A 19,861-nucleotide genomic window follows, 5' to 3' on the forward strand; every position below is an offset into this window, starting at 1 on the left:
GTATGTACTAAACTAGTGAAAACAGCCGATCTACAAGCACACAACGCCTCGCATCTTGTGCTTGTAGAGTTTTGTGCGACAGTCTTGTATGACGAAGCAGGGCTTTGCTTTACCAAAAGACGTACACATTTGAAACTTGGAGATACAAGGTTTCTGCCCGACAGTGACGATATTTTAGTGATTATGTTGTGAGGAAACGTTGAGATAACAGCCATTTTGGTTAGAACTGACTGAAAATAACTTTCAAGTTTAAAATGATACTAAATATTGTGTCCAAATAAATTCCAAATAATATTATCAAATTATCTCGCGGCACCCCTCGACTTCCGTCGCAGCACCCCAGGGTGCCCCGTCACCCACTTTGAAAACTCCTGATCTACAAGCTCACAACGGTTTGCAACTGCGACGCAACGTGAGCTTGTATGTCTGCTGTTCTCTGGATGTGTCCCACACATAATAATACAGTAAATTCTCGTGGAAACAGATAGATAAAGCAAGGGTCTTCAACAGGGGGCCCGGGATCCCTATGGGGTCCTCAGAGTTACTATAAGGGGTCCTAGTTAGCATTTGTAGTTTATATACTGTATATACTGTATGTTTTTCTTTTTTTTGGAGCGGTGAAAGCGCTCCCAATAGACAGGTATGTCCGTGGCTGGCTGGCTGGCTGGCTGGCTATGTGGCTGGCTGGCTGGGTATGTCTGTAGCCTGGCAATACCTTGAGTGGCCACACAAGTTAAAGGAGGGGCGCTGTTGTGCAGGCACAAACACACACACACACACACACACACACACACACACACACACACACACACACACACACACACACACACACACACACACACACAGATTCACCGCTCCACTTCGAACCGAGGTTTGATTTTTTTTTACTGAATAGGTTTGTGGTCTACCTACCTTTTCTTACATTACTATTTCTATGCATTCAAAGTATTCGTCTTGATGTATTGATGTATTGCTTTGCTTATTGTATGGATGTGTTATCTTGCTTTAATACTGTATTGATGCCTATAGAGGGTATGCGTGTGACATCACTGTTGCTGGAAGTTGTGTGGGAACGCCTACTGAGTGGCAAAACACTAATTTCTGCCATTGACAGCCCATACATCCAAACAGAAAGGTCCTTTCTGATTGTATTAATCAAAGTTAACTCACCAACATTGCGGCTGTACTGAAAGCTTGAATTATCCTCTTTCTATCTGCAAAGTTTTTGTTTCATAAAAATCCACCATAGGCATGTTATGAGCTACTTTCTGTCAAGACATTCTGTGTGTTCCAAGTGTCAGAGTTTGGAAGCACTCGTTTTCTACAACACAACATCCTGCTGCCTCCTGCATTATGTGACATTTAGAAACAGGTGGTATGCAGGGCTGTTGAGTGATTTACAACAAGCACTTCTAAACTCCAATGCTCCAAGCTGCTCAATGTTCTGCCACTCAGTCTAGATTAGGGGGGGCGGGTCCCAGTGGACGTGCATACCCTCTATCGTACAGGGTTCCCATGGTCATGAAATTCCTGGAAATATTTTGAAATTAGAACAATATTTTTTCCAGTACTGGAAAAGTGTTGGAATTGATCAAGGGTCCTGGAAGGTCCTGGAAAAAAATATCTATTCATTGTCTTTGGTTATTGATTTTGTTAATACCTCTGAAATGAAAATATGTGTCCGGGTAGCTCAGTCGGTAGAGCTCTCGCCTTTGTAACAAGGTCATGGGTTCGATTCCGGGCACCGCCAACTCAGCGTATGAGTAGCACGGCTTGGCAAGTCGTGCGGCAAGTACTGGGAGCTGATGGTAGGTGTGGCCCTCCACCTCAGCAGTCCATCTCCCAGGGGTCTAGCGCATTGTAACGGGGACAGACTCCCGCGTGTTACCGGCTGATACCGATATTCACAATAAAACCGTGTTATACAAAATTCCTCAACTCTTAGTGCTTGTCAGGGTGGGGGATCCCCAGTTCAAATATGATTATTTCGGGGGTCACAGCCTGAAAAGGTTGAGAACCACTGCCATACACTACCTGTCTTTGGGCATTGCGCATAGGAGTAAGCGACTCGTTATTGAGCTGAATTATTGACTTGACTTCGGTCTTGACTTCGGTCCTCCTCTTTAATAATGCCAATTAGTATTGTGTTTTATATTGTGTGTATTGCAGATTTCCGTATTTTCCGGACTATAAGGCACACTTAATTTTTTGGTGCCATGATTTTTTCTCTTCAATGTCCCGCGATGCCATTGTCTCCATAGACTTCCATGTAATTTATAGTGCACGGATCGTGCACGCCCATGCCTAGATGATGCACCACGTGTGTGCCCACTGTTCACAGCTTTCAAACAAAAAAATCCGCTTGGAAATCCGTTCAGGCATTCATGATTTATCAGCCATTATGTTTTCTTCAGATGTAAACAAACATGGCTGCCATGTTTGAAAGAATGGGTTGGTATGGGGGTTAAACATGCAATTTCTGGAGGTCCAAAAAACATTTTTGGAAACTCTGGGTTGGCACCATATGTGTTAAAAGCCTTTAATTTCCTCAAAAAACTACAGTGCGCCTTATAGTCCAGTGCGCCTTATATATGGATCATTCATTGACATTGACATTCCCTTTAGCACAGCTCCATCTGTTGGATGCATAACGCAACGGTAGCGTCTATTATGTGCGCCTTATAGTCCGGTGCGCCTTATATATGAAAACAGTTAGAAAATAGACCATTCATTGACAGTGTGCCTTATAGTCCGGAAAATACGGGTAGTCACCTTTGCAACGAGGTTTGAGGTGACTCTGGGTTGAACGTGATCTGTGGCGTATGTGTGTGACGTGTGTGAGTGTTGTGTTGTCCAGACTAACATGAAGTGTGTTGTGTGTTTTCCAGGTGAACCTGAAGCGTCCGTGTCCTTTCTGGCCAGATGACAGATGACGGACACTGTTCTATTAAAGACTGTCACGTTGAGCCCTGCCCAGAGGTCAGAGGGCATCACGCACACGCTCACGCACGCACGCACACTAGGGCATTAACGAAAAAGTCGACAAGTCGACTCAGTCGACTTCATTACACAAGTCGACTCCCACCAGAGAAAGTCGAAAGTCGAAGTTAAGAAAAAAAAACTGTTCTCTTGTGAAAATAGCAGATCTACATGCTCATAACGCCTTGTGTTGCGAGGCGTTTTGAGCATGTAGATCTGCTATTTTCACAATGTCTGCCTCTATATATTTGACAATTTGGACTGTTTAATTTGTCATTTTAGAGGTATTAAAAAAGTCCTTAAATTGGCACTTTAGAAATGTGCAGATACCCTCTATACACTTAAACTTTATGTTGGTTTGAGAGAGAAAACAATGTTTCACATTAAGTTAATCATCTGGGGACCCCTCAAAATAATTGGGGGGTCGTGTGTGATGTGATGACGTCATCAAATGATAAAGTCGACTTCAACTCAACTTTTTACTGAGTCGAGTCGACTTGCAAAAATCACAAGTCGTTAATACCCTACACACACACACTGCTTTGACCTGCTGTTTAAAACCAAACATTTAAATCTGTTCCTGCTAAAATTGTTACCCAGTGAGCCTGCTTACTTTAGAGAGGGACATGAATATAGTCTGTTTGTTATGAGTCAGGGTTCCCACGCTCATGAAATTCCTGGAAACATTTTGAAATTAGAAAAATGTTTTTTCCACGTACTGGACAAGTTTTGGAATTGATCCAAGGGTCCTGGAAGGTCCTGGAAAAAAATAGCTATGGATTGTCTTTGGTTATTGCTTTTTTAATAAGAAACTAAACCATACAGATCAAAGAAAACGGGTTACTGAGCAAGGAAAGGAAAAAAAGAAAGATTGATTGATGTTTAGAAGTGTGACAGAAAGGTGGGATTCATTAATTGAAAGGGATTTAACAGCATAGGAATGCATATTCAAAACACTAGGACCAAATCTACATCAATATTAGCTGTCAAAATTAACACAGGCCACCTGCCAGATAAATCTGTACCTACTGTACACCCCCCCCCCCCCCCACACACACACACACACACACACACACACACACTACTGTACATCCCCCCAGCTGGGTTTGAACTAAGGCTCGACTATTTTGACATGCATAACATATTCAAATACCCCCCCCCCCCCCCTCTCTCTCTCTCTCTCTCTCTCTCTCTCTCTCTCTCTCTCTCTCTCTCTCTGTACAGAGTAAAATCCCTGTGGGAATTAAGTCTGGCAACTATAACAAGGTAAGAGGCAAACACTGAACACACACACACACACACACACACACACACACACACACACACACACACACACACACACACACACACACACACACATACACGCACACACACACACACACACACACACACACACACACACACACACACACACACACACACGAGTGCGCGCATTCCTTAGTCGATAATTTGTCAATAATTTGAGGAGACTCTTTGTGTCTCCATAGGGAAACACTGCTGGTCATCCAGTTATTGGCTTAGGAATGAGACACAAATATACAGTATTGTGGCGATCTGTCCCTCTGCCACCGTTGCTTTTAACTGTCACCGAACCTGTCACTCAAGTCACAACGCGCACACCCATGTTCACGCTCATCCACTCACCTGCATCATTCAGCGTGATGGTTCCGTCCCATTTTATGAATGGAATCGGCGCGAGTCAGTGCTGCTGCTGGAGGAGGAGGCTATGGTGAACAGAGCCAGAGGCTGCGTGGCTGTCGACAGCCAGACACAGTTCTAGCGCGACTGTTTGTTTAGCCGTTAGCTGTCAGTTAAGCCTAGTTTGGCGATTGCGTTGAGACGAGCGTCCACGGAGGAGAATCGGCGGCCAACGTGCATGATGTCTTCCCCTCACGATCGCCCATCATCATCGCTGGCTGGAAGAGCTAACAGCTGTTAACGGCGCTACGTTGTGACACACTGAGCCGCTGTACGAGCGGTGTGTGTGTGTGTGTGTGCGTTTGTGTGTGCTACAACCACAGTGTGTTACCCGAAGCGGTGACACAGGAGGAAAGCACCGTCTACACTTAAATGTCCAGGATTCCGTGTACAGCTCAATACAGGTCGGTCTGAACTAACACATTACTCCACGAAGAGGAAATCTGAAGTGTATTCATTTTCTTTAAAGGGGAAGTTTTCATTTTCGTTTTTCATTGATTTCCTGTGGGTTATTTAAAGGAGAACTTTGAGTTTGATTTTTTCTGAGTTTCTTTTGTTGGGAACATTTCAATTGGCTATTTTCCTCTGAATGGAATGAACTGAACGGAACTGACTTTTCTTTGAACCCCTCTGAACTTAATACAAACTCCTAAAAACTTGGATTGTTGTGTGTGTGGTCTCATTATTATTCCCATTGTTGTGCATATGATTTTCTGCTGTGTTTATGGTTTCTGGTACATTCAAAAGGTCTATGGTTTCAAAAAGGGTATACTTCTGGGTTTGAACAAGGGTGCATACTTTATATGTGTGTACGCTTTGTAGCGTTTGTTATTATTTGTATTTTCTTTATTGTCAGGCTAAGCCTGACTGGCACCCCGCACGTCAATTTCAAAGCGTCTAACAAACCGCTACATAAAAATTGGCACCCCAGATGGGATGAAGCATTTAAAACAAACAAAGGAGGAAACCTACAACAAAACCGTTCAAAACCTTGTCAAACAAAGGAACCGCAAAAACGCATTTTCACCTTGTGGGAAATTTATTGCAATAAACAAACAAAACCAGCACACCAACAAACTAACAAACCGATGAACAAAACTCAACCAAACAATTTGTGGAATTTCAAAATGGCGTCTCTCATGGATTCTGTGGATGACAATACCTATAATATCTCACTGTTTGACCCCCTGGTACCCTCACCTACAAGGGTTACACAGCCAATTGGATCTGCTAATCAGCCGGGAAGGAATGAGCTACTCAATATCATTCAACCACCTCACAATACAAGCCATCCCTCATTACAGGACATGGAAATGAGAATGCAGGCTCTCTCTCTTCAAACCCCAGGGGGGGCTACTACCGCTAAAGTAGCGAGGCCCTTGCTGTTCGAACCTCTCTCTCTTCCACCACAAGAGGGGGCTACTGTCCCTGGATCAGAGAGGCCTTTGCTTGTTCAACCCATCTCTTTTCCGCCACAAGAGGGGGCTACTGTCCCTAGATCAGCGAGCCCTCCCCTTCCACCACAAGAGGGGGCTACTGTCCCTAGATCAGCGAGCCCTCCCCTTTCCAATCCTTTCCCTTCCAGGTCATCCGAGGGGGCTACTGGCCTTGCATCCGTGCCCCTCTCTCCTGGGAATCCGTTCTCTGGTGCCTACTCTGGTACCCCCCAAGAGGGGCCTCTTCCTGGCACATCCCGACCAATACCGATTACATCTGGGGAAAACAACAGGTCCACTCACTATTCTCCCGTCTCAGAAGCGCCACTTAGCCACCAGGAGATGGAGAAAATGCTGACAGCCTTTTCCAATAAAATCACCACTCAATATGACAATAAACTGGTCTCTCTCAATCAGGCAATAACCCGACAATTTGATTTCATGAGGAACCAAATGGACAGTTCATTAAACTGGCGTCTGAAAGCCCTGCACACTGATCTGCTCAAAAGCTTAATGGATGGCCTTAAACCCATGACTCAGACTGTACGTCATCTCCAGAGTGACGTACTGCAAATGAGTAGCCAGAGCATGGACCAGGACAATGTGAGAGCTCAGACACTGAATATGACTTCCCTGCCTAAGTCAGGGATCACAGACCACAGACCACAGACCTCAGTACAGACCACACCTGTGACAAGTGGGAATGTCCCGACCATGGCGGTGGAGGAGCCACCATTTGCGAAAGGGAGGCTGCCACACTTACAGTCTACCATGAATTGTGGTACAACGGATCGTAATTTCATTCCTTCAGCTGAGGTGTCCCATCAAACCCATCATACCGAACTGAGGGGTAGGTATGTGGGGAAAATTCCCATAAAATTACAGTTCCCCTGTTTCGGACGGATGGAGGACAGCCAGGACCCTCTGCTGTACCTTGAGAAGTGTCATGACTTCTTGGCCCTAAACGCATTGAGCGATGAGGAACTGCTCGCTACTCTGCGTAATGTGCTCCACGGCACATCCAGGGACTGGTGGGATGTGGTGCGACTCAATACCCATACCTGGGCTGAATTTCAGGAGAAGTTCCTCTCTGCTTTCCTTGCCGAGGACTATGAGGACGAGTTGGCAGAGCGAGTGAGATCACGGGTGCAAGGAGAGGATGAAAGCATCCGTGATTTTGCCTACATGTATCGTGCCTTGTGCTTGAGATGGAAATCCACAATGACAGAGGCAGCCATTGTTAAATTACTTCTCAAAAACATTGACCCCCGGCTGGCCAGTCAGCTTCGGGGACGAGTGGGAACAGTGGATGAGTTGGTGCGTCTGGGACAGCAGCTGGAGAAAGACAAGCAAAGCCAGGATCTGTATAATCAGAGGGCAAAACGATTAACTAAACCTGGATCTGGAGATGGAACCCAGCTGTCTAAGCCACCTCAACCTTCCTCTCAGTCAAAACCAGCCACCACCCCAGCCACCACCCCAACTCAGATCTTTTGCTGGAGATGTAAAGGGAGCCATGCTCCACGGTCATGCCCACAATGGCAGCCGAGACAGAATACTTCAAATACCAATCAAGGTCGTGCAGAGCAGCCATGGGAGAAAAAAACAGCTGTGAACATGTCTATGAAGGCCTCATCCCCTCCGAGTGTTCACACCCATCCAACTGTGACCTCACAGACCTTGACTCCTACTTCTACCTTCAACCCTACTTCCTCAGCCTTTGGCAGTCCAGTTCCCCAGCAGTTAATTGTACCATTAACCATCGGCCAATGGCAAGGAAGTGCTATTGTGGACACCGGGTCCTCTTACACCCTCCTTAATGAGCGGCTATGGGAGATCATCAAGAGGCCAACGGATAAGCTCAATTCTTGGACTGGGGGCCCTCTGTACTTAGCCGATGGGGAAGGGAAGCTACCCCTTGGATGGACTGAGGTGGAACTATGCCTACAGGGGAAAACATGGATCCTTTCTGTGGTGGTTCTCTCACCTCAGACCCTTGCCTTTCCGGTGGTCTTGGGTCTAGACTTCACCTTCTACAGTGGGCTGCAAATGGATATTTCTGGTGGAACTTACTGGTTCAGACTTGATGAGAAAGCCAGATATTACTTTGTCAACTACCGCTCAGCGCCCCAGGTTGGAGGTAAGCCAAAACCTCATGTTGCTTTCTTCTCCGCCCTAGAACCCAGGGGTATGGAACTCCCATCTTCATCAGATGTGTCACAACTGCTGACTGCTGTTCAGGAGTCACACCTGGAGACTGACTTGCAGGACCAGCTGTTGGAGCAACTCCACTGTAACACCGATGTGTGCACTACTCGGATTGGACGTACTGGCATACTGAAACACCCCATTTATTTGAACCAAGGCGTCCCCATTAAACAGAAGCCGTATCGAGTGTCTCCTCCTAAATTGCAAGTCATGAAGGAGTTGATTGATGACATGCTGAGGGATAACGTTATCGAACCCTCCAACTCTCCTTGGGCGTCTCCAGTGGTGTTGATACCAAAAAAGACAGGAAAACCTCGCTTCTGTGTGGATTACCGGAAGTTAAATGCTGACACCCATACAGATGCGTACCCTTTGCCTACCATCCAGGATATCCTCGAGAGTCTGTCTGGAGCTGCTGTGTTTACTTCATTGGACCTGAACAGTGGTTACTGGCAGGTGGAGATGGATCCTGAAGCAAAGGATAAAACTGCTTTCGTCTGTGCACATGGGCTCTTTCAATTTAAAGTTATGCCATTCGGGTTGAAAAATGCCCCTGCAACGTTTCAGCGGCTAATGGAAACTGCCCTGAAGGACCTGAAAGGGAACATCTGCTTCGTCTATCTCGACGATATCATTATTTATTCTTCATCATGGGAACAACACTTCTACGACATCCAAGCAGTACTCGATAAGCTCACAGAAGCTGGACTGACCGTCAACATGAAGAAGAGTAAGTTTTGTAGGACTACTCTGAAGTTTCTCGGACACATTGTGTCCTCTGCCGGTGTCCATGTTGACCCAGAGAAAACCGAGGCTGTTCAATCATTCCCTGCACCCACGAACCTGAAAGCTGCCCAGCGTTTCTTGGGAATGGCCGGGTGGTATCATCGCTTCGTGCCTAACTTCTCGCAAATAGCCGACCCAATTAATGCCTTGAAGAGGAAAGGGGTGAAATTCAAATGGACTCCTCAATGTCAGGAGGCATTTGAGGAGCTGAAGGTACATCTTGTGCTCCCACCGATATTGGGCCACCCCAACTTCCACCTTCCTTTTCTGGTGTACACTGACGCCAGCGAGGTAGGCTTGGGAGCTGTATTGGTGCAGAGAACAGGCCTGGGAACCGAAGAAGTGTTGGCTTTTGCCAGCAGAAGTTTAAACTCTGCAGAACGAAACTACTCTGCCACAGAGCTCGAGTGCTTGGCCGTAGTCTGGGCCCTGGAGAAATGGCGGAACTATTTGGAAGGACGGCTATTCACAGTGGTGACGGACCACTCTTCACTGGTGTGGGTCTTTAAAACCACGAAGCCAAGTACCCGACTGATCCGGTGGGCGTTGAGACTACAAGAGTTTACGTTCACTGTGGAGTACCGTAAGGGTAAATATAATACTGTTCCGGATGCCCTATCCAGAGCACCACTGAACCAGGACGACAATCCTCCGGCCATCTGTGCCACAGTGTTGTCCACCAAACCAGCGTCACTGCCAGAGCTCCCTCTTTCCATCCAGACCATATGGGAGGCCCAGCAGAAGGACCCTGAGTGTCAGGCTCACTATCAGAACATTTTGGAGAATGAAAAGGGAGAGGTGACTGTAAATTCAACTACCACTCTTACCATCTTGGAAGATATGATCTACCGCATTGTACAGTCACCTCACAGGGCCTTATACCAACTGTATATCCCTGTTACTCTGCGACCTCTTCTCCTGGAACTGTTCCATCAGGACCCCTTATGTGGCCATCTCGGTAGGTATAAGACCTACAGGAGGATGAAAGCTCTCGTTTACTGGCCCCGGCTCAGTTTTGACGTCAAGGAACATGTCCGGAACTGTCAAGTCTGCCAGTTATACAAACCGGAAAGCCGAAAAATGGCTGGAAAACTGCAACAGACACAGGTACATCGTGCCTGGGAAATGTTGGGAGTTGATTTGATGGGCCCATTCCCCATGAGTTCCAACAGGAACGCCTATATCCTCGTGTTCGTGGACTATTACACCAAGTGGGTGGAACTCTTTGCCCTCCGTAAAGCCACGGCCACAAAGGTTTCCCAGATCTTCACTCAGGAGATTCTGACTCGTTGGGGGGTCCCAGATTACATTTTGTCTGATCGTGGCTCGCAGTTCATTGCTGGAGTGTTTCAGGAGACCTGCAAAATCTGGAAGGTGTCCCAGAAGCTCACGAGTGCGTACCATCCTCAAACTAATCTGACGGAGAGAGTGAACCGCACCTTAAAGACCATGATCGCTTCGTTTGTTGGCAATAACCACAAACACTGGGACAAACATCTTCCCGAGTTCAGGTTTGCCCTGAATTCAGCAGTTCATGAGTCCACCGGAGTAACACCAGCGGAACTCAATCTGAACAGACCACTTCGAGGACCCTTAGATGTGCTGCTGCAGCCACGGGATTTACCACCTACGTCTCCGGCCTACTCAAAGGTCGCTCAACTAGAGGAACTGAACTTGTTTGTCTCCGAAAACCTCACTAAGGCTCGTCGACGGCAAAAGCGGAACTACGACAAGCATCGACGAGACATGGAGGTGGAAGAGAATGCTCGGGTCTGGTTACGGTCTCATCCATTGTCAAAAGCAGAAAAATCATTTGCTGCTAAGTTGGCTCCTAAATGGCTTGGGCCGTACAGAGTAGTTCGTCAGGTCGGACCTGTGAACTACGAAGTAGTGCAGGAGGACTCCGGAGAAGACCTGCGAGTGGTGAATGTGGCTAGGCTCAAGCCATGCTATCCCACTGCCAAGGAAGTGGATGAACAGCAGAGGCAGAGAATTGTTCGGACCTTTGAAGAGGAGAGTGAGGATGAGGACTTCCTCGGATTCCCTGATTCGGGACAGGTTCCAATGGCAAAGGCTCCTGGGAGGAAGGACAAAAATGTCAGGGATCCGGATACTTCCGCATCTGACCTCTCATTCTCCCAGTCCCTGATGGTCAAGGATGAAGAGGAGGATGCTCGAAACAAAGTGCTCAACATCTTTCTGGAAGAAAGTGATGAAGAGGAGTTTAAAGGATTTTAAGCCTTACCTGTGGGTCGGCTTTTTCTAAGGGGGGGGGAGTGTGGCGATCTGTCCCTCTGCCACCGTTGCTTTTAACTGTCACCGAACCTGTCACTCAAGTCACAACGCGCACACCCATGTTCACGCTCATCCACTCACCTGCATCATTCAGCGTGATGGTTCCGTCCCATTTTATGAATGGAATCGGCGCGAGTCAGTGCTGCTGCTGGAGGAGGAGGCTATGGTGAACAGAGCCAGAGGCTGCGTGGCTGTCGACAGCCAGACACAGTTCTAGCGCGACTGTTTGTTTAGCCGTTAGCTGTCAGTTAAGCCTAGTTTGGCGATTGCGTTGAGACGAGCGTCCACGGAGGAGAATCGGCGGCCAACGTGCATGATGTCTTCCCCTCACGATCGCCCATCATCATCGCTGGCTGGAAGAGCTAACAGCTGTTAACGGCGCTACGTTGTGACACACTGAGCCGCTGTACGAGCGGTGTGTGTGTGTGTGTGTGCGTTTGTGTGTGCTACAACCACAGTGTGTTACCCGAAGCGGTGACACAGGAGGAAAGCACCGTCTACACTTAAATGTCCAGGATTCCGTGTACAGCTCAATACAGGTCGGTCTGAACTAACACATTACTCCACGAAGAGGAAATCTGAAGTGTATTCATTTTCTTTAAAGGGGAAGTTTTCATTTTCGTTTTTCATTGATTTCCTGTGGGTTATTTAAAGGAGAACTTTGAGTTTGATTTTTTCTGAGTTTCTTTTGTTGGGAACATTTCAATTGGCTATTTTCCTCTGAATGGAATGAACTGAACGGAACTGACTTTTCTTTGAACCCCTCTGAACTTAATACAAACTCCTAAAAACTTGGATTGTTGTGTGTGTGGTCTCATTATTATTCCCATTGTTGTGCATATGATTTTCTGCTGTGTTTATGGTTTCTGGTACATTCAAAAGGTCTATGGTTTCAAAAAGGGTATACTTCTGGGTTTGAACAAGGGTGCATACTTTATATGTGTGTACGCTTTGTAGCGTTTGTTATTATTTGTATTTTCTTTATTGTCAGGCTAAGCCTGACTGGCACCCCGCACGTCAATTTCAAAGCGTCTAACAAACCGCTACAGTATAATTCTAGTCTCCAGGGAGTCTCCAGTAATAGATAGAGAAAAATATATATATTGTTGGGGGGTGAACTATCTCTTCCATTTAGACCTAAGTCCCATTTGAAAATTACCCACTGTTTTACTGCAAAATGTATTACTGCCTCTGTATCAGCTAGAAACTAAATGCCAAAACTATTTCTATACTCTCTCTCTCTCTCTCTCTCTCTCTCTCTCTCTCTCTCTCTCTCTTTATCTCTCTCTCTCTCTCTCTCTCTCTCTCTCTCTCTCTCTCTCTCTCTCTCTCTCTCTCTCTGTGTCTCTCGCTCTCTCTGTGTCTCTCTCTCTCTCTCCCTCTCTCTCTCTCTCTCTCTCTCTCTGTATCTCTATGTCTCTCTCCCAGTACTCCCAGGCAGCCAACAGCATCATATCAGACATGTCAGATTGTGAGCAGGCCAACGAGCTGGGAGCCATCAACAGCACCCTGAGGTGGGTGGGTGTGTGTGTGTGTGTGTGTGCACACGTGCGTGCGTGTGTGTGGTGTGTAATGGAGCAGAGGACAGATCGACTCAGTCCTGGACTCACATCACATCAGCTGGTTATATTATTAACTTTTTTGGTGCCATGATTTTTTCTCTTCAATGTCCCGCGATGCCATGGTCTCCATAGACATCCATGTAATTCATAGTGCACGGATCGTGCACGCCCATGCCTAGATCATGCACCACGTGCGTGCACGCTGTTCACAGCTTTCAAACTAAAAAATCCGCTTGGAAATCCGTTCAGGCATTCATGAGATAGCAGCCATTATGTTTTCTTCAAATGTAAACAAACATGGCTGGCATGTTTGAAAGATGGGGTTGGTATGGGGGTTAAACATGCAATTTTGCGATCGCGATCATGCCTACTACATTGTTGGAGGTCCAAAAATGGTACTCGGGCACTCCGCACGCTACAGGATTCTATTCAGATTGAGTCGGGCCTGAACAATGCAATAATACATAATATAATGAATACAAAATGTCACGGGGCTGTTCTGAGAGCTTCGCCTTGCAACACACGCACGCACACACACACACACACACAAACACATTAACGTATTATCCACACAACACACCATCGCATCGCTTCGCGCAATGGAGGAAAAAAAAACGCTTCAATAAGGAATTTGTGTCCCATTTTGACGATGAGTTCACTTTGACACGTTTCCATCCATGCCTCTGTTCCTCTCTCTGACTTGTATACCCTCTCTCTCCGCTGCTAAACTGGTCTGCGTGCTGTCTGCTTCTCATGGTGCCTGATTTATGATTAGTCGTATGACTGTGTGGCGCACGGAACAGTAGATTTCCAAGATCAAACTGTGTCCCTCCACGCTACGTTGTAGGGTTTGTAGATCAGGCAGTGGGCGTGTACTTGCAAGAGCAACAGCGAGTCAGTCAGTCACCCGTGCGCTGTTCCCATGCTGGTAGTGACTATTTCTGCTGATATAAAACAAACCTGTATTGAGTTTTAATTCCCATCGCAAGCAATCATGATACAACCTGGACGGATGGATGTGGACGGTATGAAAAGTGTGTGCGTGGCTGCGTGCGCGCGCCTGTACATGTGTGAGTGAGAGAGAGAGGGAGGGAGGGAGAGATGGAGAGAGAGAAAAAGAGAGAGAGAGATCTGTCGATCAGCAGCTGTCTTTCTCTTGGTCACCCGCTGCTGTTCCAGACGAGGGATCCCAGAAAAATATCAAACATGTTTGAAAAGAGTCGGGCTGGCCCCGATCGCCCTCCGAGCCACTCGGCGGTGCTCAGATTGAATCCGTGAGCCCTCACGCTAGAAGACATTTATGCCCGATAGTCGGGCCCGTTTCAGTCGGAGGCAGCCCGATTGTCGGGAGGGTAATTAAATGGCCGATTGTCGGCTAGTCTGCTGCCGGCTTTAGAAGAAGCATTTGGAATTGGGTCAAAAACATTCAAAGACTTGTTTACGATTTTTCTAAAATAGCAGATCTACAAGCTCACAGCGCGGCACTCGGTGCTGTGCTGTGAGCTTGTATATCTGCTATTAATAGTTAAAGCACAAAGTAATGGTTAAATTGGTTCAATCTAAAGTCACACAGATTTGTGTTCTGGCCTACATGTTTTACCTTTCTTGCTCTTCATGGTAGAAGCAGAGTTTCAGAGGTTGTTTCACAGTGATGTGTGTGATGTGTGTGAATCTGAAGCCCGGATCATAGTCGGGTCCGCGGTGGAAGGCTATCCACCGCGGTGTAGTCTTTTCGAGTCTTTTTGAGTCATGAAACTACAACTTTGGATCATAGTCGGGTCCGCGGTGGAAGGCTATCCACCGCGGTGTAGTCTTTTCGAGTCTTTTTGAGTCATGAAACTACAACTTTACATCATTCCTCGCGGTGGAGAGATTTCCACCGTGAGTCCCGACACATCTCTCTGTTTTTACTATCAGACAGGCAGGCTCTACACCCCGTTCACTGATTGGTCGACCTGAACCGGTCTAGACGGGGTAAAGGACTTCACCGTGGGCCGTGACTAGGGTTACCAACCGTCCCGTAAAATACGGGATCGTCCCTTTTTTGGAAACTAAAAGACGTGTCCCGTATTGAACTGAAACGGGACGCTCTTTGTCCCGTATTTTAAGGTTGGGGGATAAATATGAATGACGGGATGATTTAATTGAGAAATGACAGCGATTCTGCCTGTCAGAGAGCTTCCACTTCCACTCTGCTCTCCTCTGAGACGATAAGTGCTGCATCCCATTGCTGTGAGAGGCGCTGCGCTGTTTGTAAGCAGCTGATTGGCTTATTAACATACGGCTCTGAGTGTTGCTAAGACACAGTCTCCGCCCCCTACACACTCCCTTCCCAAGCATGGGCTGTAGGTTCACTCCACAAGTTGCCTGCGAGAGACGAAACGAGTGCGTGCGAGCGACCATACGACAGTGCTCGGCTCAGAACATTGTTTAATGTCTTAAAAAACGTGTGACAGAAGATTGTGTACAAACATATTAGACATGAATCCATGATAGGTGATAGGCTAAACAAAAAGGTGAAAAAGCAGGCAAGCAACAGAAAATAAGCCATGGATATTGGTATTCCTGGGAACACTACAGTAATCTTGTCTGCCAACTAAAGCGACCCCAGACAGGCTGGTATGGGAAATAACATAAGCATGCGTTGATTTTGTTTTTAAAACCTAATGGTTATTGCTGTATGCCAATATGATTAAACTAGTGTTGGGTACCAGAGAGTGGGCACATAAGGACCAGGTAGACCTAGGCGATATGTTTTGGAAAATTGAGAGACACCCGAATTAATATTGTGAAAGGAAACATATGATTTAATAGAGGAAAATACCCATTTTAGCCAACTTTATAACCGAAAATATCAGATTTTTCGGCCCAAAGACACCCGAATTAATATTGTGAAAGGAAAAATATGATTTAATATAGGAAAATGCCCGTTTTAGCCAACTTTATAACCGAAAATATGCGATTTTTCGGCGCCGCCTTTGGCGGCGCATGTTTCCTTAGAAAGTGTCCCGTATTTGAAACTCTGGGAGTTGGCAACCCTAGCCGTGACTATGATGGCCTGCACTTATTTTCTGACTTGAGGTGGAAAGCTTTCCACCTCAAATTTGCGGTGGATAGGTCTCCACCGTAGACTCTGATCCGGGCTTGACTCCACCACAGTTTTCCCAGGGACCCTGAGCACATCGGTGGGGGCTGATGGGCAAGGAGGGTCGCGAGCTCCCTTCATCACATCCGATAAAGGAAATCATTAAATGGAAAACATTAAATTAACTTCTGAAAAGGCTTCTAAGCCTACACTAGCCTACTAGTAAAACTAGTGGAACCGTGATCTTGCCACACGTGAATAATTGTGGTTGTAAACAATAACACAGACAATATAAATCCTTATTAGCCCATTCAGGCCAGGAACACATTTTGCTGTTTGGGAGGGGCTTACAGTACATGTACAGTATGTAGCAACATATTTGTTTTGTAGGCTAATTTCTGATTTAGCCCTATTCTATAGGTTAGGCCTAAATGGGTTAGTCTAGTAGTGGGAAGAAGAGGTTATCATCATGGCCCCAAATAACTTTTAAATATCTTGCAATTGGTGACAAGGCTCTTACAAAGTCGGCAAGAGTGCCTCATCATTTTATATCGGGGGCGGGTTCCTCATCTAGGCATTTTTGCTAAATGAAAAGTAGCATACAAAGCTATTCCTAAAATACGTTTACTTTTCCAAATATGCTTCCTAACGTGTACATATTACACTATTAATCAAGTGAATCAATAATCTTAGTTTACTGTCATGAAACTGTACCTTTTCCTATGGAATACTTCTAATAAATCTGTCAAGCTCGTGACCCTCCTTGCCCATCGGCCCCCACCGTTGTGCTCAGGGTCCCTGGGAAAACCGCGGTCGCGTCTCTGACAGTGAGCAACGCACAGCGCTGAACGGGACAGCCTTTTATTTGTGAAGAAAGTAAGGAGGAGGCCCTATTTCTGTCCAGATACATCAATAATAGATTAATAATAGATTAATAATAGATTAATAATAGATTAATAATAGATTAATAATAGTCCAGTGATTCTCTCTCTGTCAACGAGGTGTGAAAAACCCTCAACCTGGGAGATTTTATGAATGCTTTTTTTTTTGTATTGTTTCCCCTTTTGAATACTGACAATTCCCTATACACAGTACTGTGTTCTATCAACTCCCTATGCACAGTACTGTGTTCTATCCGTCTGTCTGTCTGTCAATGTTATGAGATGCATGAAGTGGTTCCTGTGTAAATAAGCCGTAAAGCTTACTAGGATCTCCTTTTAGTTGACCTTGTACCAGTTATTTGTACTGTCATGAAACTGTACTTTTCCCCCTATGCAACCTTCTAATACATTATTCAATCAATCGATCAATGGAGACCCCTGTTGGTGGCAGACCGGCATTACACCCCTGTGTCTCTGTCAGTGGTTGTCAATCTTTCTCAGGCCTTGATCTCCACAAAATAACCATATTTGAACTGTGGCGCGTTGTGAGCTTGTAGATCTGCTACTTTTTTGTCAAAAAGACTTATGGGGATTACAGTAAATAGCAATAAAGACATCACCAGCTTATTGAATACATATTTAGCCACTTGCATGCATGCCCCCAAACCATTATAAAAGTCATTATAAAATTGCTGAAACTATAGAAAGCAGTAAATGAAAACACTGCAAACCTGACCCGCTTTAATTACTTCAGTCTCTATTAGTAGCTTAATGACTTAAAGGGATATTTCACATCTAATCAGGCTTTTATGAACACCCTGAACAGTTTTTAATTTGCTTGATTCAATATTTAGATATTTGATGTAAATGTTACCAGGCCCTCCAGGCCCAGGGCCTCTCCCCACACACACCCATTGTAACTTCAAAAAAATTTTTTTTTCTGGTGACTCATATTACCCTCCTAATACATGAGCAGGCCTTGTTTTTTCGATAACTTTTTTCATTTATTTTTGTATTTCATTTTTTCCATTTTCCCAAATAATTATTAAAAATAAATGAAATGAGTTATTGAAAAAACACGACCTGCTCACGTATTAGGAGGGTAGTATGCGTCACCAGAAAAGAAAGTGTGTTTTTAATGAATCTATCATGGTTAAAATGGAGTTTGAAGTTACAATGGGTGTGTGTGGGGAGAAAAGTCCATAAGCTGTTGAAAGTGGAATATCCCTTTAACATCCTTCTTATGTCCTTTGTAATTGTATTGTAGGTTCATAAAGTTAACTAAATGCATTTGCATCCCTCAAATTAATTAATTGATTGATTGATTGTTTTTATGTGCTTGTTTACAGTTATCAGAGTACATAGGCATTGATTAATTGATTACATGTGTGTGTTTACAGTAATCAGAATATCGATTACATGCAATCAGAGCATTGATTACTGTGTATTACATTATACACACTAATGTTTTTATTTGTATTTCCAGTAATCAGAGTAAACAGGCGTTTGCAGACTGGGCCAGACATGATGACGCTCAGGACAACTTCTGTGAGCTGGACGGTGAGACGCCTGTCAATCACTCTGTCTGTCTGTCTGTCTGAAGTACTGTACGCTAGGGCATTCACAAATAGTGATTTTTAGTATTCTAATTATTCAACCTCAAAGTATTCGAATAGTGGAATATTCGACAGGACTGGCCAAACTGTCAAATATTAAGTAAGCAAGAGGCCGACATTGTGAAAATAGCAGATCTACAACGCGAGGTGTTGTGAGCATGTAGATCTGCTATTTTCACAATATTTATCTGCGGAACCGAGTCACATTAAATGTAATACCTACAATTCCAAGTGCTTGTCAGGGTGGGGGTCCCCAGTTCAAATATGTTTCTTTTGGGGGTCACGGCCTAAAAAGGTTTGAGAACCCCTGGTATAGAGCATTAACAAATTCATCCACCAGGGGCATTGACAACTCATTATTATGACTTCCTATCTAGCCAAGCTTCATAAACTATATATTTTTTAAAGAGAAAACAATAAAAAATAAATAGTGACTTTGATATTCGAATATTCGAATATTTGGTGAATGCCCTACTGTACTCTCAAGTTGTTAAAGATGCAGTGCCATTATTATTATTATTTTATGCTTTAACTATTGAAAAGTAGCAGATCTACAAGCTCACAGAGCGGCACCGAGTGCTGCACTGTAAGCTTGTAGATTTTTTTTTAAATTGTGAACATTTGAATTTTTACCCAATTCTATAAGTGTCTTTTGTTTCTATGTCAGCAATCTGGCCAGCCATCGTCAAAGAAAAGGTCCTTTTCACTTAACTGGAGCTCAGTTAAGGCCCTTTTCCACCGGCAGCGATGACGATAGCCTTAAAATATCACAGCGATAATTATGCCTTGATGTCCGATAAAGTTATCGGACATCAATGTGAAGAGGCGCCAATTAACACCCGCTCGCGCAGAGCGCACCTCGAGCTTTGTCAGAGATCCAGTTCCATATCACTGTGATCTTAACCACATCGTTGTTGATCCTAACGATGTAGTTGTCGGCTATCGTTGTCTGTATCGGTGTTGAGTGGATGCTGCCAATCCACTTCAATTGAAAACCCACTTTTTTAAATCGTTATCGTCATCGTTATCGCTGCCGGTGGAAAAGAGCCTTTAGTCTGTTCTTGAGAGACTGCTATGTCAGTGGTGCTCAAACCTTTTCATGTGAAGGACCCCTGTTAAAAAATATTCATATCTCTAAATATTATAGTTCTCTCTGTGTCCCTGTGTCTCTCTACCAGATGAGACCTCTCCAGACTCCGAGTACGTAGACCTGCTGTTGAATCCAGAACGATACACAGGATATAAAGGACCTTCTGCCTGGAGGGTCTGGAACAGCATCTATGAGGAGAACTGCTTTAAGTAAGAGACATGCACA

General features: G+C 45.2%; 1 protein-coding gene across 1 annotated transcript in view; it reads left to right on the forward strand.

Moving 5' to 3' along the window:
- LOC308281737 (ERO1-like protein beta) overlaps positions 1 to 19,861 on the forward strand; it is a 69,337-nt gene that overhangs the window by 23,948 nt on the left and 25,528 nt on the right. Inside the window, 6 exon segments of the mRNA XM_080722019.1 lie at positions 2,889 to 2,921; positions 2,923 to 2,979; positions 4,204 to 4,245; positions 12,831 to 12,916; positions 18,417 to 18,490; positions 19,725 to 19,845. Of these exon segments, the coding sequence (XP_080578145.1) occupies positions 2,889 to 2,921; positions 2,923 to 2,979; positions 4,204 to 4,245; positions 12,831 to 12,916; positions 18,417 to 18,490; positions 19,725 to 19,845 (413 nt within the window).

This window comes from Nannobrachium achirus (assembly GCF_963921795.1).
Source record: "Nannobrachium achirus genome assembly, chromosome: 3".
NCBI classification, from domain to species: Eukaryota; Metazoa; Chordata; class Actinopteri; order Myctophiformes; family Myctophidae; genus Nannobrachium; species Nannobrachium achirus.